This window comes from Micropterus salmoides, unplaced genomic scaffold, assembly GCF_014851395.1.
Source record: "Micropterus salmoides isolate LMB-PRFRI ecotype aquatic unplaced genomic scaffold, ASM1485139v1 Ms_hic_scaffold_16, whole genome shotgun sequence".
NCBI lineage: Eukaryota > Metazoa > Chordata > Actinopteri > Centrarchiformes > Centrarchidae > Micropterus > Micropterus salmoides.
The window spans coordinates 23,236,327-23,257,314 of record NW_024040707.1 but is presented as its reverse complement, the minus strand read 5'-3'; the positions used below and the strand labels follow the sequence as shown (position 1 = coordinate 23,257,314).

General features: G+C 40.6%; 2 protein-coding genes across 3 annotated transcripts in view; one reads left to right on the top strand and one right to left on the bottom strand.

Annotated features, from left to right (window-relative positions):
- Positions 1-11,718, top strand: chdh (choline dehydrogenase). 2 transcript variants are annotated; one of them, XM_038722977.1, is made up of 10 exons: positions 1-87; positions 1,151-1,595; positions 2,088-2,318; positions 3,581-3,747; positions 3,906-4,057; positions 4,674-4,803; positions 5,016-5,150; positions 6,373-6,515; positions 7,804-7,906; positions 8,006-11,718. In XM_038722977.1, exons 2-10 carry the CDS (start codon positions 1,180-1,182, stop codon positions 8,422-8,424), a joined length of 1,896 nt encoding a protein of 631 aa, XP_038578905.1. In that variant the 5' UTR covers positions 1-87; positions 1,151-1,179; the 3' UTR covers positions 8,425-11,718. The 2 variants fall into 2 exon arrangements, with proteins under 2 accessions (XP_038578905.1, XP_038578906.1); XM_038722978.1 differs by lacking the exon at positions 1-87 and adding an exon at positions 175-561.
- The window catches only part of cacna1db (calcium channel, voltage-dependent, L type, alpha 1D subunit, b), a 103,068-nt gene continuing 93,475 nt past the window's right edge, over positions 11,396-20,988 (bottom strand). The window contains exons 41-47 of the mRNA XM_038722976.1: positions 19,101-19,127; positions 18,076-18,216; positions 17,657-17,814; positions 17,128-17,240; positions 16,644-16,778; positions 15,613-15,798; positions 11,396-15,372 (exon numbers count right to left, since the gene is read on the bottom strand). Coding sequence (XP_038578904.1) covers positions 15,067-15,372; positions 15,613-15,798; positions 16,644-16,778; positions 17,128-17,240; positions 17,657-17,814; positions 18,076-18,216; positions 19,101-19,127 — 1,066 coding nt within the window. The 3' untranslated portion in view covers positions 11,396-15,066. The remainder of the gene's footprint in view (positions 15,373-15,612; positions 15,799-16,643; positions 16,779-17,127; positions 17,241-17,656; positions 17,815-18,075; positions 18,217-19,100; positions 19,128-20,988) is intronic.

Sequence of the window (20,988 nt, the reverse complement as noted above, 5' to 3'; positions counted from 1 at the left end):
CCTTTGTTCACTTAAAGGAGCCGACTCATACAGCCGACTCGTCCGCGGCGACACATCGCTACTTTACAGTACAGAGAACAGTGACAGGTAAGTTCCGCTATTTTCTGCTGCTAAATGCAACCGCTCAGTGTCCTTCTTTCAGTTATGTTTGCATTAACTACTCCGGCACCCTCTCGCTCTAACTTACACGTAACTTAGTTTGCAAAGTTACATTGTGCACACACGCACTGTAAAGTTTCCTCTTCCTGCTGGACACTGCAGACGACATAAACAGCGATCAAGACCAACACGGTCACTCTAACGATGTTTGAAATAACGTTACAATTCAAACACCCTTTAAAGCGTTTGAAATATTTGAAATGTGTTTTAATCAAACACAAATGCATCTACAGGCCTATTACTGACCCAAGACCTTTGCACAGATAAGCTAAGTTGTGGTTGCGAAATCGGCATTTCATCATAAAACATAAACCTCAGACTGGCCTAAGGGGCCTGAATGGTGGTTACAGCAGGAGCCGAACCTGACAAGAAAACCACTGGTATACCCTGTTGTTCAATTGGGTGTGTTTCCCTCCTCGTCTTTTTGTGTTCTGAGACATTTGTATACACAGGAAGCTGAAAGCAAAAAAGATATGTGAAGTTGAATTTCATATATGTTAATATGTATCATATGTAACATTTGTGATGCCCAAAATTACGCAGAAATCATTTTACACATTTGTAAATCTTGTTTTTTATTTGAAGATCATGTACAGTTGTTATTTCTCCAAACCTATCAGGCTAAATCACAAAGTGAGACTGCAGCACAGAGGAGCTGAGTGGTTGAGACACACAATGGATTTGCCCAAAATAAGTTTAAGCATTTGGTACTTCATCAGAAGTTCAGAGAGAAACATAAACTTTGCTCCTCAACAGCAGTGAGTGAACCCTGACAATTAACAGGGGCTCCAGTTCAGGCATTTCTAGTTGTTCACTTAACTGCTGGTTATTAAAAGTATGAGTGGAGAATATAACAAAGGATAGGGTGTGGCTTAAGTAATAACTAATAAAATGCAAAAGGTCTAATCCATAATTGGCATACTTAGCAGGGCAGTGCACTAGTAGTTACTAGTTTCAGTTCCAGCTTAATGTGTGTTGTTGTGATTTACAGTGAATGAAGAAAACCCTCCAGGAACCAGGATGTTGTCTTTGGCCACATTAGGCCAAGCTGGAGCCAGACGAGTTCTGACCACTAATCGAGGGAGATTTATGAGTGATGGCAATTACAGGCTTACCTGTTTGCCAGAGTTTGTCTCCAGGACCAGAAACATGGGCCAGTCGTTATCCTGCTCCTGTTCCTTAAAGCATTACAGATGCTTTAGTGCAACATCTGCTTCATCATCACCTACAGCCAATCGGAAAACACCGTCCTACAGTTATGTCATTGTTGGAGCGGGGTCAGCGGGCTGCGTTCTTGCCAACCGCCTCAGCGAGGATGCCCATGAGTCTGTGCTGCTGCTGGAGGCTGGACCTAAGGACAGGTTGCTAGGCAGCATACGACTGTCATGGAAGATCCACATGCCTGCTGCGCTGACCTACAACCTCTGTGATGACAAGTACAGTAGTTTAATCATTGCAGTGCAGATATATAAAACTGTTTTGCTTGCTAGTGTATGTCATCCATTACTACGCACTACACTATTTCTGTGTGTGTGTGTGCAAACATAAATTACTTTAATACAAATGTAGAAAACGTGTAACATATTGACTTGATGTGACTTTTTACCAACACGCCAATCCTCCAAAACTGCACTATACAATGCTAACTATCATACAGTTTACTCAAGTAACAGTTTATGTAAATATGATTACTGAGTTTAGAAATAAACAAAAAGGCAAATGTATGATTTATTGTTATTTTAGACTATTAAAGCCACAAATTAAGTGGATATACTGATGTTTTTAACAAATGACTCATCCATGTCATCCCAGTGGTGCAACTTATTAGTCCAGGATATCAGAGTGATATCAGACTCAGTTTAATAACATTATTATACAGACAGATCAGTTCCATTTTGATGGCATGCTGTATTTCCTTTTCTTGTCAGGTATAACTGGTACTACCACACTTTACCTCAGACTCACATGGACAACCGGGTGATGTACTGGCCGAGGGGCCGTGTCTGGGGCGGCTCCTCTTCCCTCAACGCCATGGTGTACATCCGCGGACACGCTGAAGACTACAACCGCTGGCAGAGAGAGGGGGCCGAGGGCTGGGATTATGAACACTGTTTGCCTTACTTCAAGAAGGCTCAGCATCATGAGCTGGGAGAAAACAGGTACCTAACAAAAAAAATCTGGATTTTTCATCTTGGAGTACCTTCTGTCCAATGCTTGTAAATGTGCAGTGACACAGTGAAGATCTAATGCAGAACCTGGCGCGTGCGTCACCAATATCGTGTCAGCACAAGAAATTGGGAAGTCAGGAAACATGCAAATGAAAAAGGGAGATGGCAGCTCACATATTAAAATGCTCGGAAATGCAGTGACACAGCGAAGATCTTATCATGCTGAAACTGGCCACATCACAGGTTAATTGCAGTGTGTCACCACTCTAATTTCAGCACAAGAAAATGGGAACGTAGGAAACATGCAAATAAGGAAGGTAGATCAAAAGGATAATAAATACTTCTGTGAATCACCGGTCGGAAGTGATATAGTTATAGTGAATTCTGTACAATACAATATTCTGACTGTGTTCTGTACCATCTGTACCATGTACTATCTGTCTATATTGTTTTTGTTTATAGTGTGTTCTCTGTATTGTAGCCTGTGTGTGATTTTATTATTGTATTATTATTGTATAAGTAAGGGCACCGTGAGCAATGCACAATCCTGAGTCAAATTCCTCGTAGGTGTACACGTACCTGGCAAATAAAGCTGATTCTGATACCATGTACTGTAATAGAACCTTATCATGCCATGCCTCCATGGGAAGCTTATCCTGCAGCGTTAAATTAATGTAATGCTTCTACTGTCAGTTTCTTTGTGTTTACACTTAGCAGCAAGACAAACATATAATGTCAATGTCAAGCTCGATTGTTTTCAGGATTCAGGAATTGTTTAGGCACAAACTGCTTCACATTAGACAAGATCTTAGTCACCAATGAAAAGGCCTTTTTGCCTGAATCAACTAGCATTATACAGCTACAGTAGCTTACATGCAGGTTCAGGTTAAGTCAGTCCCAGTGAGCACATTGTCACATTCTTATATTTTTATGTTTAAAATGTTCATATGTAAACAGCTCTGGAAATGGTTTTGATCTGATAGATTTTAAAAATATAAAGATTGTTTCACTAAATATATGCAGGTAGAAGGATCTCAGCACATTTATGTTTTTCGTTCATGTCCTGAATTATCTGATAACTACATTTACAAAACTGTCTATTTAAAGGTAGCACTGCTGATAATAAAACTATTAATATCTTTACAATATTGATCATTGAATGTGATTTCCACAAATAGATATGTTGCATTTTAAAATGGTACTGTTGTCATCTTTGTGACACATTCAATTTGTGTTTCTCGTGTAAACTGTAGGTACCGGGGAGGGAGTGGACCTCTTCATGTGTCTAGAGGGAAGACCAACCATCCCCTTCACAGGGCTTTTATTGAGGCGGGACAGCAGGCAGGATACCCCTTCACTGATGACATGAACGGATACCAACAGGAGGGCCTGGGCTGGATGGACATGACCATTTATGAAGGTTCAAGGAAGTACTATAACTATATGAAATGTAAATAATTAACAAATAATCACTGAGAACACTTGTAATTTCAATGCACCATTTCTACTATTCTATTTCTATCTTTTATGAACCAACCCTTTAATATTGTCTAAATCTCACTGCCCAAATCTGTCCAGGAAAAAGGTGGAGCACAGCCAGTGCCTACCTGAGACCCGTCCTGGGTCGACCCAACCTGAAGGCCGAGGTGCGCTGTCTGACCACCAAGATTCTGTTTGATGGCAACCGCGCCGTGGGAGTGGAATACACACAGAGTGGACAAAAGAAAAGGGTAAGACCGATAGAATTTTAAAAGATATTAAAGAAAGTCTTGAGTAAGACAAACATTCCTCACCAAACCTTTTTATTTATTATTTCACTTACTCATGTCTTATTGAATGTAGATTCCATTTTAGCCATGCTCGTTGCGTAGCCCTGGCCGGCTGGTCCAACATTTTGGTTCAGACTGATATATCTCAACAACTATTGGATGGATTGGCCTTTCATTGTGTACAGACATTAATGGTCCCCATTGGGTGAATGTCCTGGGTGAATGTGTTGATATTTTTGGGTTTTGGTGAATTATCTTGACAATTTTGAATGGATTGCCATAAAATTTGGTAGAGATTTTGATGTTGCTCAGAGGATGAATACTAACGACTTTGGTAATCCACTTACTTTTCATCTACCACCGCTAGCAGGTCAGACTGTTCACTCAGAAAATCAGTCAAGTTATTTGAGCTGATCATTTTTTCTGTCCTGTAATTGCCATTGTGAGCATGTTAGCATACTCACGTTGCCATTAATCTCAAAGCATTGCTGTGCCTAACCACAGAGCTGCTACTCTGGCTGTAGACTCTTAATCTTGTTCAGTGATTCACTCATCAGTTTTTCTGGTCTCTCTTCAGGTGTTTGCAGATAAAGAGGTGATATTGAGCGGAGGATCCATCAACTCCCCTCAGCTTCTCATGCTGTCTGGTGTGGGAAACGCAGATGACCTGAAACAACTCGACATCCCTGTGGTTCAGCACTTACCAGGTACATTTTGCGCACTAGGAGATGTGTTTTACCCATGTAAGCATTTAAAAAATGAAATGGAATTTTTTTAGACTAAGCACATGAACACATTAAACACATCAAACACTGATAGAGTCATACAATTTCCCCTCCGTGTCATGCTTACAAACAGACCAGCTCTGGAGTGCATTGTATTATAATGACTGGCGTTCATGCCTCTCTTTGTCTTTCAGGTGTTGGCAGTAACCTGCAGGATCATTTGGAGCTGTACGTCCAGCAGCAGTGCACTCAGCCCATCACCCTTTTCAAGGCTCAGAAACCTTTCCAAATGGTCAAGATAGGCCTGGAGTGGCTCACTCGGTTTACTGGTAACCGAAGGCACCTATGCATGCATTGGACACACACATTCTTCCAAATGTTCTACAAAAATAGTGAATTTATGTGGAAATATATCTCTGAACAGATCATCTGCCTTTCAGTAAGTCTCACTGAATCTTACAAATACAGGAAATACCTGGTATGGACAGGTAGGGGTTAATGTAAATGGCCAAACTCTGTATCTTGTTTGAAGAAAACTTATTCCTCATTAACATGCAACTATTCACAGCATGGTTTTCCGCAGTCTAATCAGATGATTAGACATTTTTTGAATGTCAAATATAACTCAGCTGTTTTACTCCCTAAATCAATAACCAGCCAGATGCAAGGAATTAGTCAACCCCAGGGTGTGCACTACTGGATAGTACACCTCGGACTGCAAACAAGGCCAATTATGACTATTTATGAGGTTTATGTTATGATTCATAGTTGATCCATCGAAGTTTTATATTTTTAAAACTTTCTTTGAGCCTATAAAAGTCTCTGTTTTGTACTAACTAGTCAATAATCATAGCCTTTCATGCATGAGAGTGAACATTTTCAAAGTTTACTGTAGCATGCCATGATTTCCTAAATGTCCCGCCTCATGCAGGCTGTGATTGGTACATTCAAGAAAAAAGAAAGGGTTGTTTCAACAAAAGTAACCTGAAACAGCTAAAGAGCCAGCCAAGTGGGCTGGTGCAAAATCAAAGTGGGCTGACGATGCATCTCTCCCGTTCTTGATTTTGTATAAATGGCTGCTCAAGTGGCCCACAGAGCAACCGGCCCATCAGTTTTTCTCCCAGTGCTCCTCATGGCCAGTCCGGCTGTGCTCTGCCCTGTTTGTCACTCTGCCTGAGGAGAAAAGCTGTACTCGCACTGTAGTTTATTTGGTTGTCATGACCTGTCCTCTCACTGTTCCAGTTGCTCATCCTCCAAGTGGAGAGAGCGTAGACAGCTGTTAGTATGAGTTCAGGTCCGCAGAGTCGTGAATTGCGAATTCACAAAATTCTGGGGCAGCTGTAGCAATAATTCTGGTATGGTAAGCCGCCGCTGCAAAATATATAGTATATAATATATACAAATAAAACATACACTCATCAAACACACCAAGTCAACCAAAGACAGGGATATCACAATGCAACAATACAACACCAAAGTGTCTGGCATCTGGTCTTCAGTGTGGTAACACAGTGTTCCACTTTCTCATTTACCATGACGATCACTCCCTAGGTTACGGAGCAACAGCCCATATGGAGAGTGGAGGGTTCATACGCAGTCGACCACACGTCACACATCCAGACATCCAGTTTCACTTCCTGCCCTCACAGGTTATCGACCACGGACGAGTTGCCTCCAAGCTAGAAGCGTATCAGGTGTGTGTGGCTCTTGTACTGTCAGAAAGAGCGGCTGTTTTTTTGTGCAGGTGGAACATGATGGGAGTTTAATCTGAAAGTGTCATTTATACACAGCTGGTTTGAGTTTAACTTGACATGGTGTGTGAGTGTGGCAGCTTTCACAATGTATGATTATGGTTTTGTTTTATTCCACAGGGAAAGGACAAGTGATTTATATACAAACACATCTGAATATGCTGAAACTACCCCACTATTAATCATTATGGATAAGCTAACAACACAGCTGTGGTTTTCCATGGAAGTGTACTTCCAGCTAACAGAAGCTGCCTAGAAATTTCCTGAGAATTGACCTAGTGATGTTATTTATAGCGTTGTTAAGCGAAGTGTACCAACCAGGAATAAATAAAGAATCCCATTTGCGCCATACATCTTTTATGTTGGAATTGTCCACAGGGAAATGTCAGCAAAATTCATGGTTATCAGGTTATTTGTGTTTGATTCACGAGTTAATGTGTGCAGGTTCCATGAATACCAAGTCCTATAATATTGGAAATGGGCCCTATTCTTTTTTATAAATTCTGGGGACTAAACGACTCATGGGTACAAAACGTTTTGGAATTGTTCCAGTAGATCGCCTGCAATGGCTGTCTATCTTAAAACAATACTCGCATGCAATACTAGCCCCAGTGTGTGCCACATTTATTACTATTACATTCAAGTCACAGAGCTAAGCATCAGTTTTTCTACCTGGTGATTTTTGAAAAACCCAGAAGGTCTTTTAATTAAAGTCACTGGTGCTTTTTGGTATTCTCAAATACTCTTCTTTAATGTTGCATTGTATTATTTAATTTTATGTTTATGTGTCATTCCCGGCTACCTGTTTAGGAAATATAGTGGCAACTTGAGAAATTAGTTGTTTTTTTTAATGCAGCAGACAGTTTTTTTTTTTCATCCAGGTGGTTATAGTCTTTGAGGATTCTGGAAATATCTTATTAAGTTTTGTTAAACAACCTTCTGGGTCTTTAAAAGATCACTGGGCATTTATTCGTCAGAAAAAAGGACTGGAATGTAATGGTAACACATGTGAGGCATAAACTGAAGCAACTGGCCATGCATACGATGAAAACTTTACAGGTCGCTGTAATCATTCTTCCTCTCCTCTCCATTCTGGCTGTGCAGCCATACCTTCTTAGTGTGACTACACTGTAATTTATATGTTATGAAGACCAGGAATTCTAACAGAACAGCAAATATGGCATGCAACAACGAATATAAAACATACCTCTGAAACAAGTTTGTGTTGTAGGTTCATGTTGGACCAATGAGAAGCACAAGTATCGGCTGGATAAAGCTGAAGAGCGCCAACCCTTCCGAGCACCCAGTTGTGCAGCCAAACTATCTCTCCACTGGTAAGATTCTGTCACTGTAGTAAGTACCAAATCCATCAAAGGTTCAAAGAACTTCACTCTTTCTGATTTTAGATTATCATCTTCTCTGTCTTCTCTCAGATATTGATGTGTGGGAGTTCAGGGAGTGTGTCAAACTCTCCAGAGAGATATTTGCCCAGAAGGCTTTCAATCCTTTCCGTGGTCCCGAAGTCCTGCCCGGTCCTCAGGTCCAATCTGATGCCGACATTGACGCTTTTGTCCGCCGGAAAGCTGATAGTGCCTACCACCCGTCCTGCACCTGCAAGATGGGCTCGCCAAATGACCCGATGGCGGTCGTTGACCCCAACACGCGTGTCCTGGGTCTGGAGCGGCTGCGTGTGGTTGACGCCTCCATCATGCCCAGCATCGTCAGCGGCAACCTCAACGGGCCAACCATCATGATGGCAGAGAAGGCTGCTGACATCATCAGAGGTCGCCCTCCTCTTGTCGACCCAGGGGTTCCCGTGTACCGACCGCCAACACTCGACACGCAGAGATGAACAGCGTTAATGAGAGGAATAACGGCAGACACCATTTAGGACCCGATTAAAGGGTACGTGTTGGTCAGGAAGCGTTCACAGCATAATCAGTCATTACGCACCAACAGCTGATCATTTTGCCCTTGGTCTGATATTGTAAATTTAAAAATTTGAGCGTGTTGTGTTGTTAACTCAACTGATTTGCACACAATATATTATATCAGTGTTAGATGTGTAGAAAGCGCAACCTAAATTCAAGGCCATATTTTTGCTGCTTTACCTCCTAAGCCACAACCTCCCATATATAAAAGAATGGTTTCCTCCGCTCTGCAGTTAGTGAGATTTCAATGACTAAAACCAACCTTTTGTTCAGGTTAACTGGGTTGTCTCCTCACACTGTAGCAGAGTGTGTGTGTGTGTGTGTGTGTGTGTGTGTGTGTGCCTCCTTCTCATTAACACTAACAATGCTTCTATAACATTTCAACCACACTCTATTATCCTGAGATTATCGACTCTGAGGTTCAAGTGAAATTCCACAGAGCATAATGCTTTTTAAAAGGAAGATTTGACACCCGTCACCACCACAATTTTGCAATTGCTTTTGCCCCTATTCATTTTGACTAGAAAATTTTTTTTAACACCACCACAGCCCGTCCTAGATTGTGTTTCTTCATCAGATATTCAGCAGCCAAAGTTATGAGTGATCATTGCTCTTGTTGTCTGACTGATGATAAGCAAACTGGGTGTCATGCAGTTTGTTTTGTCTGTTAAGATCAGTTGTCACCCAGGTTACGTTCTTCTTCCTTCCTGAAAAGTTGCAGATTAAACAGTTTGACAAAATATTGGTTTGGTATGTTGCACGCATTTTAAATCAGCGAGGAAAAATAAAAAAGAGCATGTTCAATTCCACTTGTAGTAAATAGAAAAGAATCATTTAGCCTCTTCTCATAAAACACAGTTTGTTGGAGCCAGATCTCCAGGCTGACATAAATACGCTTGTAAATTCCAGATGCCGTCATCTCAAGTTGATACACTAGGATTATTTTAACGTTTTTGAAAGAACTGCTTTGGGTCCAGAATTGAATTTTATTTGCTCTGATCAAGATTAAAACTAATAGGTCCTGGTCTTGGAAAATACTCTTCACTGGCAGTTTAGTAGAAATCTGGAAGGGGTTTGCCCAAAAATCTGGTAGTATGAATTCGAATTTGGTTCCGTACCCGGGTTAAAACCAGTCACTTTAACTGTGGTAGGATCTGTCTGCAGTGAGACTGCAATCTTCACTCCCACAGGAAGAAAATTAATGTGCTATGTGGTGAAACCATTATTTGTTGCATTGTTGTCAAGACAACAGTAGGGATAAAATCCCCCACAGATATGAGCAGAGAAACATGTACAAGCCTGTTCTCCCTAGGAAAGGTACCCTTACTGCTGCTGTTCTATCAAGTATCAGTTCACAGCTTTCAGTTTCCAAATCAAATCTGGGTATTATAGACTAGGGCTGCAACTAATAACTATTTTCGTAGTCGACTAATCTGTTAATTATTTATTTGATTACTCGACTAGTCACAATTATTTTTGTCACCCCCTAACCCTAATTAAACCATTTAACTAACTAATTAAATATCTTTCAAGTGAATTACTGATCTCTAACACACGGCCTAACTAGCTAATGTTACCATTAAGTGAACAAGGTTTACTATTCAGAATGAACACCAGTGTCAGCGCCAGGGGGAAAATAGGGAGGAAGACAAGATGATACTCCTGTAATTCACTGATAACTAAACTGAAAAAGGGCGTTCTCTTAACCAGCATCATCCACACGACCTCAAAACCAAGAATGCAAAGAATTATGGAGAGGCTGCTCAAAGGCCTGTCCAGGGTGTACCTACCTGAAGTCAGCAGACACCATTTAGGACCCGAGTAAAGGGTACATGTTGGTCAGGAAGCGTTCACAGCATAATGAGGAGACTTTTTTGTAGGCTACATCACCAGCCAGATGTTCCTTGATTTACTTTAAAATGTTAAACCAATACTCAGATTGTAACGACAGCGGTACAAAATAATATTTCTTGTCTCAAGTTCTTGTCTCAAAACCTCTCAAAAGTGTATTTAGTGATTAAATAACATACAAAACTTGTAAAAACAAAAACCTGATCTATTTCTCCATTGCTTCCCGCTTCTCGCATGAATGCTTCTTTTTCGTCAGTAGTCTTACAGTCAAGCAGTCATGGCAGACAGTGGAAGCTGCCCCCAGCACTTCCTGTAGTGCAATGCAGTTAGAAATGAACAACCAGAAATGTTCTTAATAAGAAGATTGCTGTCTCGCCCTTAAACGGCATGTTTGTAATGACGCGTCGACAATTAAATTTCACATCGACGAATTTTTATAATCAACATCGTCGATTACGGTGACTAATCGTTGTAGCTCTAATATAGACCTTGTGTTAAACTACTCTTTATATAAAATATACTCTAAAAACTAAACTACACTAAAACTAACACATTTTCAGTGTATATCATATTTCTCTAAATGTATTGTGGATATTTACAGAGAAGCTTTTGAAGATGACTGTGATAACTCATCAGAGGCTGTTGGTGCCTGTAAGATCCTTACGTTCTGATATCAATGTGAATTACTGTATATACAGTATGTGACTGATGATGTGATTTGGTCTGGCTAGGACTGATGTGTGGTGTTTAGATTTTAGAATTAGCTTCACTGTAAATCTTTCTCAAATCCATATATGAAGTGTTGATTTAGATTAAATTCACATTGAGCTCTAATGGAAACAGCTAGGTGTTAGAATGAACTATAATTTGCACTATGCTATTAAGTATGATAATTATTGTTTACATTGCATTGTTGTACAATATTACTTTAAAGTTTAAATCATGATACGTGCATAGCAAAGGGAAAATTGTTGTGAAAATCTTTACAACATAAACTGTGTGTGTGTTTTTTTCTTGATTGTAAACAAACACTTCAAACTGTCCAGTCCATGTCCGTGTGACTTTATTCAGTGAACCATACAAAATTCCTCAGCAGGTTCATTTCAGGCAATAATTCAAATGTACAAAACAGGGTTCTTGTTTGGTACAAAATCTATAAGGTACTAGTACTGATGCTACAAAGTAGATAGAGCTATATTTTTAAATTTCTAAACAACAAATGGATAGAAAGCAGAAATTTTCAAGTTAATCACTTACTTTTTACAAACACTGTACAGATTGTATATGTTGTTGTCATTCCATAGACATCTGTAAAGCAGTGGAACAGTACAAAAATAAAATAAAGCTGTCAGTTGCACAACAAAGCTTTGTGTTGTTTTTTGTCACTCTGTTTCCTCTGATAAAAGTTTTGATGTATTTGGGTAGTTGTAGTGTGAAAAAAAGATTACTATTACTTTTTCTGACATGTTGTGAGCCACAGGGACTCATGGTAAATCTGGACTGTACAATGTCGTGCAGTATTGGTCAGTCAGTTTAGATTGTTTTAAAACAGTGATGTTTGTGAAACCAATCAATGATAGCACTAATTGACTGATTCATTTTTTAATTAAAAATTGGTTTTGATCCTGTAATTAGTATAATCCTGTAATCACCTGATTTTCTGACTTTTCTGTCTTTGGAGTTTTCGGAGGTGCGAGTCTCTGATAACCATTAACCAATCATAACCAGTGACTGAATCATGGCCAATCAGATCACTGTAGAAAATGATTAACACAAAAAGCTTTTACATTATTACTACTTCAAAGAACTTTTTTTCCCTTTTGTGCAAATGCAGGCTTTGCCACAGTTTCCCTGACACGTTAACCAACACCTGGATAGTTACAGAGGTAATAAGAATTGTTCAAAATCTTAATTAAACACGGATTTTCATGCAATTAGAAAATGCATAAGTCATATTTATCAGCTGTTTTGGCCATTAAAACCTGTAAATATGTGAATCTTCTGGAGAGAAGAAGGATTGAGTGAATTTACAGTACATATTCCAGATATTAGCTTATATCCCAATGTAGGTTAAATTAATCTGTATATCAGTATCATCTGTATGCAAGAACACAACAGCAGCAAACTGTCCTTTCAACGTATGTCACCAGAAATGGTGACACTACAAAAACTTCAAAATGGAAAGACATGGTTGTATCTGGAATAATATTTGAATATTGACGTGCGTGTAAATGCACTTAATGATCCCTTGTTTTGGTTTTGAATCTGAAGGAGCCCTTTGACTGCACAGAACAAACAAGTTGCCCTGGCAACAGTGTTTAGACTGAGGAAAAAAAAGGAAAAACAAGAGTGCCCTGCCACGATACTAGAGTTGGTTTGTAAAAGTTGACCTGAAGACGTTGTTACAATTGGCATTGGTAGACAAACACAGGTCAGTAGTGGAGCAAATGTGAAGAGCAGCAGGTGAGAAATGTTGCCTCTCTTCAGTGTTTTTATCTACGAGCAGGTAGTGAAGTTCTCCCTTCACACACAGCCGCTGTTCTGCACATCTTGTGCACTCAAACTGGTGTTGGAACAAAAATAAATCGTACACCAAAAAGGCAACAGCTAACATAAATCATTTCATTCATAGAACACATTATATACACCCAACAATACACTGAATTTATATATTGTCAGGAAAAAAAAAAATAGTTTCCTTTTCTGTTGTGGCGTAAATATACACTATGTAGATAGTGACAAACAGCAAATATATGTCAGACCTTTGTGTTTAAGATCTCCTTTTGTCATCTGCCTCACCATTAAACAAGCGCTCAGATGCCTGTGAGAAACTCCACTTAATTATAGCAGATGCAACCCATCAAATGTGAGGTGCAATTGACAGAACTTAAGTTGCCTAAAGCAAAACTTTCCAGCTGTTGACGCAGTAAAAGACTGCGCTAAACATGACTCGAGACTAACATCAGACAGACGATAATGTCATGATGACTTCAGCTATGAGGCAGGAATCTCTGCATCATGTTTCCTTTTCAGGATTGGTCACAGATGGGTAAAACATATTAGTAGTTGAAGTGTCATGCAGCAGTTTCACATATCAGACTGGTAAGACTGTGTGACACACCATCATTTTGTATGTGCCATACAGAAATATTACTATACATGTAAGTCTTCTTACATTGTCAAAGCATGAACGTTCAGGCAGTTTTATTTTCATAAATTCTTGTTCAAATACTCTAAAGCAGGTCTGAGTAAAGTCAATCATTGCATATTCTGAGTTTTTAACAATGAAATGGTCTCACAGTTTTCAAGGGGCTTTGATAAAAGTTAAAGATCACTATAGAAACAAGTCTGGGACATTATCATCCTAAATTTTCCTTTACTTTCAGCGTATTTAAAGTAATCAAGTAAAATTTCTGTCAGTGTCTCTTTAGTTGGTGTAAAGGGGGAAGGGCTTATGGTAAGTTCTTTTGTGTGTCATATCAGCAAGCACAAGAAACAGAGAGATATGCCTGAGGACAAAGTATTTTTTTTCGTTGATATGTCGTTTCCTTTTCAAGTCAAGTACTGAGACACGTACACAAGTAGCGTTTAACCCTGAAACCATCTACTGTGAACCCCAAGCAGCTCCTGGAGTCATACCTGCTGGCTGTGATGGCTTTGGTCAGCCTGATCATCAGTCTGCACTGAGATTAGCTGAAATACATTAACAAAAAATATATAATATATATGTTTGTAGCACATTTTATGTATTATTTGAGTTGTGGAGGCCAGACTGTAATGTAGATAACCAGTGGCAGATGACCACTAAAGGTTAAAATCACACATATATACATGAAATGAAACGCAGCTGAATACAGGGAGTCTTGGAATCATTGGATAGCCAAAGACATTTTGAAGCAGGACAAATGCAGCTTTGCAAAGCCAGCGTCACTCTTTGAGACATCAATGTGACGCCCTCCAACACTCCACCAGATTGCAGCACTCACTGACTGACACATTTCATTCAGTGCAGTCTGTAAGTGTCAGAGACATGTTTTCTGTTGGATTGCCTCTTCATATTGAGTGAGCAGTGTAGGACTCAAGGTCACACTATGTTAGGACAGTGCAGAAGAACACTGACACAATCCCAACATTGATCACCCACTATGCTGCAAACACCCACAAATTAAAGCCATTGCTGTTTTATTTTAATTTCATTTTATGTGCTGCAGTAAAGTGCCAAAACAATAAAAAAATTTATGAATAACCAAGCGCTTACATACTGCACATCTAACGTAACTGTTATCACATCACCATTACCGTATGTCAAACTGTCCGGCTTTCAGCTGCTGTTGGACAAACTAACATATGAGCTTTGGGCCGGCTTGGTGAAGCTGCCAGGTTATTCTGCTGTATGAAATTACTGTTAATAATAAAGTAAATGGAAAACAACCTCCAGGGAGTATCCCGAATTCCTGCTAAATGGCAGGTGATTCTCTCTGGTTTCAATATTTGCTGAATGTATCTCAGGTCTTTCATGAATCCATCCATTTCTCTAACCTCTCCTACGTTTCCACTCCACAGAAAGAGAAAACAAGGCACTTTGTTCTCTTATCCATCCGTGTTTTATATTTTCTGCAGCAGGATTCCCTTGAACAGAGACATCACTTCACTGTGGAATAGGAGTCGAAATTCAATTGAAAAAAACCTAAATAATCCAGTGTGAGCCGCTGCTATAGCGACGTGATGCATATCATCTCATCTGTTAGGTCCTCCTCGCATTTCACAGCCACGTACGGCTCCTCATCACTGTAGTCACGGATAATGTTGTCTCTAAGAAGTGCGGTGGCATGTGGGTCCGAGCTGACTTTCCCCGTTCCCACAGTGTTGCTGTTATCCATACTCCCATTCAGGAGGTTACTAGCAGCGCTGTCCATCTCATCGATGGTCATCTCGCAGGCGTCTGCAATTTCATGTTTGGTCACTGACACAAACTTGGGGTCCCTGGCGTATTTCCCCAGACCCTCGGAGATCAACACCTAAGAACAATTGAAATTATTGAAAACTGATTTATTTCTCTGTCATTTCTGTAGAGCTAAAATGATTTGTATTCAAATAAGGTGACGGAACACTGAGTTTCAGCTTGACAAATGCTTGTTCTCTGGTTTGATATTATTATGAAGTTAATACTTCGGGGGGTTTGGCTGCATACCAAAACAAAGTCTGGAGAGTCAATGGATAATAAAAAAAACTCAACAGAGGCAGCGTTTGTTACTCACAGCCTCCACCAGACTGTTGGCGCTGCCTCTCTTCTGCAGGAAGTGTGAGCAGCTCTCTGCAGGCAAATGCAGACGTGACGGAGAGTGACTGCGGCTGGGAGGACCTTCCTGGCCGTCTGTATACCACGAACTCCTCTTCACTGCTGTGGGGATGCTGCCGACGCTGCAGGAACTGCGCCAATCCACCTGAGTACACACAGGCGTACATTTTTAAACTACATATTTTACCATAAGACAAAATTCACTTCTGTCAGTGTAAAGGTTACTCATTTGAAATGAATCTTTTTGGTTTTTCAAACCTGTGAAGCTCAATAACAATGTTTCTAGAGTATGTTCAAACTAGTTTAGATTAGATGAACTTGTCTCCCAGGAGAAATCTTTCTTGGGTCCATAGAGCACATTGCGGCTTCGCAGACAAGACATACATACATACACAGATAAAACCACATGTCAGCCCAGACAGTAGGTGCTGATGTACCAGTAAAGCAATTACAGCACTAAATACAAGAGAAGAGAAGAGACAACAGTAGACAATACATGTATAAAAATACATGTTAAAAATAAGTTAGATAATATATATGCATACATAATGAATACATACAGCTGTCAATAATAAGTAAGCTAAACAAATCAAAAACACTGCACCCATCCAAGATCAACTGGAGTAACAATATAATAATATAAAATCAAACTGTGCATCATCGTAACAGACCTAATAAAACCTGCCCCATGCCTTCACCGAGGGATTTGCTTATTGAGAAAAGACATGGAGGTGTGGACAAAAGAGAGTTTAAAACAAATACCTTTGCATCTGATAGCTCTAAATCGTTTTCCTGATGGCAACAACTCATAATCAGAAAATAGTGCATGTGAAGGCACATCTAAGATTTTGTTAGCCTGTCTAAAGCACACTCAAACATAGACTGGAGTGACTACTGTAGATCCTTCATGCCCATCACTTTCATGGCGTTTTTTGTAATGTTCATGAGACTTGATATAGACTGTGGTTTATTTTAAAATGTGATCCAGACCTGTATGAGTGGTGTGTAGCAGGGCGAGCAGTCGCGTCTGATGGGTGATGCGGGAGGTGTGGCCCAGGAGCGTAGTGACCGTGCAGGAGACAGGTGGTGAATTCTGCTGGCATCGAGACCGGCCACAGCCATTACCTGAGGTTGGAGTTCACAGGTCAGTCAGTCAGGTCACCATGAATATACACTTGTGAGTGTAAGTGTATGGGGGTAGATGGGCTTGTTTTGCTATATTAGTGGGGTCCAAAAACCAGGATTTCACTACACTTGTGGGGTCCGACAGCTTTGTGGGGACCAAAACACTGGACTGCAAAAGTTTGAAGTGCTGTTTGAGGGTTATGGTGTGGTTTTAGGTTTAGGGTTAGAATTAGGTAAAAGTTAAGGTTAGGGTGAGGCATGTGGTTGTGATGGTCAGTGTAAGCTGCTAAGGAATGCATTATGTGAATGAGATGTTCTCACAGGGATAGAGGAACAAACATGAGTGTACCTGTTGCTGCACCAGGTGTAGTGGAAGAGCTGTGCAGGATGGAGAGGGAGGAGCCTCATCCTGACTATTTCTTCTGCGAAGACACTCAAAACTGAATGTTGGTCTGTTGGAGGCTGAGAGAACAGACAAACCAAAAATTAAAACTCTTTTTACTCAACAACTCTGGTTACCTACAGACAGTGCTATGATAAAAAAGAATAAAGTTAGGCAAAACACAAGAATAGCTCATTGTGTGCACCAACATAAGTATAATATAGTCATAACATACTAATCAAATTAGTACTTGCACAGCGCAATTACAATAAACTGAATCTGACTGACAGTAACACAGCTTTGTTAGTAGTTCAAAATTGAGTGAATCAGCCCAGTTTATCTATATGTGTATCAGGAAAGAGCTCCATCAAACATCCAACTTTAGAAATAATTTCATCTAAATAACATAAAGCTGTCGTACAATAACTCTGAAAGGGAATCTCAAAAGTCTCAAAAGATCTACAACTAATTAAACTACATGGTTCTGCTGTGGCACCTTGAGGTGAAGGTAAAAACCATCTCCTGGGTGACCTTCTGCCATCTTGGCAGATCGGCTGTTGTTCATCGTTATAGTAACCATCAGGCTGGTGGTCGCCCCTGGAAACCTCAAGGTCAAGGTCTCCCTCTGCATCATGGTGGTCCTTGTTGGATAACCTGTAAAACAACAAATACAAAATTTACAAGTTTTTTAAAGAGAGTGATCCAGCCCAGTGAATTATTTTCAGTGATCAGTGTAAGTCTTATATCATGAACACAGATATTTGGAGGGGAAAAAGCTGGAAACAGGTAGCAAATCAGTACATTGCTATTATGCTGGTGAGTGCCCATTCATGATACTGTAGCTATATCTGTTCTGTAGGTTTGCTGTCTGTCTTCCATCGGATCAAGTTAAGCTGTCAATTGCTATCACAGTACCTGTCCCTTGTCAGCATGATGTCATCATCATGAAACTCCTCCCCGCTGTAGTACTCTCCTGAGCCTCGTTCATCATCACTGTCCCCGCCCCCCCGTTCCTCGCGGCGAATGGTTGGGTAGAGTCCACCACTGCTTTCTGACCTGGCATCAAAATGTCAAAGATGCAGTGAGCTGAATATTGATAAGTGCAAATATGACAATTACACATTCTCGTTGCTCGTTGCTGTTTGTTGGAGGTTTTATGCAGCACACAGATTAAAGCAGAAGGAAATTATTTTAAAGATCTTTTTGTCAATTTTGCTAAAACTGTCCCTATTTCCTGACAGGAGTACATGAGACAGATAATCTGTGAAAAAAATCAGGTTCCTCTGGCTCCTCCTACTGCTCCAGCTAATCCACCTCGACCGAGTCATAGCAACCAATCAGCCAGGAGCAGGCTCAAACACAGTGTCAATCACTGCCTGTGCACACGCTGCACAGCCCACTCCCTGCGCATACTCTCACTCTGTAACGGTCAGTTTCTTCAGCGCGGCTTCAGAAGATTCACAAACCCAATGGATTAGAAACAACCAGTAATGAAAGAACTGCCCTCCTTTGCCAACAACAACACAAATGCCTCAACACGCTCCACACTGAGCTTCAGGCTTATTATGTTGGATGCCAAGGAGCTCGTATTGATGAGTGGCAAAGAGGCACAATCGCAAACAATGGGGAACTTCTGCTGTCATAGAAACTTGTGGGTTTGGTGGGAGGGGCTTAGCGGAGTGATACAAGCAGCAGAGAGAGACGCGGAAGGTTGTGGATGTTCAGTTGTTGCCGACTGCACCTTTATTGCCCTGAAACACCAATTTTACTGAAAAATCATGAGACTTCAGAATTGCATTTCCCCACAGTGCTCATTCACTATCACACTTAAACTCTTTTTGTATTCAAGTAAAAAGCTTTCACAGCATGTTTTATGCCTGCCACCAAAAACAGCATATTGTGAAATGAAGCTCTGTTAAGTGGTAACATCATGCACATACCTAATGTAGGCCTCATAGTAGCGTGTCCTGCGCCGAGGAAAGGAAGGGGTCAGTCAAACAGACAGGATTACAGGAGAGCAGAAAAGAAAGGAGAAAAGAGGTTCCATGCAATGACAAAAGACAGGAGGACACAAATTAAAACGTTTACAAAAGTAGATTTTTGTGCATTTGAGGAAGGCAGTGTTAGTATGTGAATCTTGTTAAGAAATGGTTTCATTCATCAGCTATGTACAAGTTATTAAGTCTATCCCTGCCTGACAGCACAACACTTACCAAATGACAATGGGAACACTGGTTCACTCCTTTCTGCGGAACTATGGGACTCAATATTGAAGCATTCAACATCTATGTCCAATTGTGTGAGATATAAAATCATCCAAATGAAGGTCATACACAGGGCTCATATTACACCATATAAGTAAAGTGAAAAAAATGGACCTAAACGCTTCCGAACTGTGCTGGTACAGCTGTGGTAGGATTGGTACATTTATGTATTTACTGTGGTCCTGTCCAATGGTAGAAAGATTCTGGACAGAGGTGATGTTTTACAGTTAAAGAATGTTCATCTTCCCCAAGTCCTGTTGTATGCATATTGGAAAAGAGAGTGGAAAATATAAATGTAAGAATTATGCAAAGTGTTGTCGCGCTAGACTTTCTATTTTGTAAGGGGATAATTCTTATGAACTGGAAAACCAGTAAATCGGACTGGTATAATAAACTGGCTGAAGGATTTTTTGGACATATTATCGATGGAGAGTGCAGCCACATCACTTAAGGACTAGGATATGGGGCTAGGTGCCTCATGGACTCTCATTAGAGAATATATGAACCATAACAGAATAATACACTAATTTGGCTGTATCCAGGTTTGTGTATGAATGTGACATAGGGCTGAGTAATATCGATGTTAGTGAGACGAATGCGAGTAGGACCTGAGCGAGTCAAGGTAGAACCAATGATATTGAATGGGGTGAAGATGTTAAGAATGACTGGGAAACTGCCTTGGTATCATCATCCCCAATATCAATCTGTACCATCCCTCCCCCCGCCCTTCTCACCCCTTGGCTTAGACCTCCCTTGGGAACACTGGGCAACTGGTTTGATCTGTGCACCCAGGGGCAAACAAGGCCTTCTTTCCTTCTCCTTGTAATGTCTTGTGTTTCATTGTGATGTATGTTTTTATGGTACTGTTTTGGTTTCTGTTTTGTCTTGTCCAAATGGTTTACAGGCAATGTTGCCCCTGAAACAATTTCTTCTGTAGAAAGTACACTCACCTAAAGGATTATTAGGAACACCATACTAATACTGTGTTTGACCCCCTTTCGCCTTCAGAACTGCCTTAATTCTACGTGGCATTGATTCAACAAGGTGCTGAAAGCATTCTTTAGAAATGTTGGCCCATATTGATAGGATAGCATCTTGCAGTTGATGGAGATTTGTGGGATGCACATCCAGGGCACGAAGCTCCCGTTCCACCACATCCCAAAGATGCTCTATTGGGTTGAGATCTGGTGACTGTGGGGGCCATTTTAGTACAGTGAACTCATTGTCATGTTCAAGAAACCAATTTGAAATGATTCGGGCTTTGTGACATGGTGCATTATCCTGCTGGAAGTAGCCATCAGAGGATGGGTACATGGTGGCCATAAAGGGATGGACATGGTCAGAAACAATGCTCAGGTAGGCCGTGGCATTTAAACGATGCCCAATTGGCACTAAGGGGCCTAAAGTGTGCCAAGAAAACATCCCCCACACCATTACACCACCACCACCAGCCTGCACAGTGGTAACAAGGCATGATGGATCCATGTTCTCATTCTGTTTACGCCAAATTCTGACTCTACCATCTGAATGTCTCAACAGAAATCGAGACTCATCAGACCAGGCA

Coding starts and splice junctions, on each gene's coding strand:
- chdh (XM_038722977.1), top strand. CDS start 1,180: ATGTTGTCTTTGGCCACATTAGGCCAAGCTGGAGCCAGACGAGTTCTG. Junction 2,319..3,580: donor CATGAGCTGGGAGAAAACAG/GTACCTAACAAA, acceptor TGTAAACTGTAG/GTACCGGGGAGGGAGTGGAC. Junction 3,748..3,905: donor GGACATGACCATTTATGAAG/GTTCAAGGAAGT, acceptor AAATCTGTCCAG/GAAAAAGGTGGAGCACAGCC.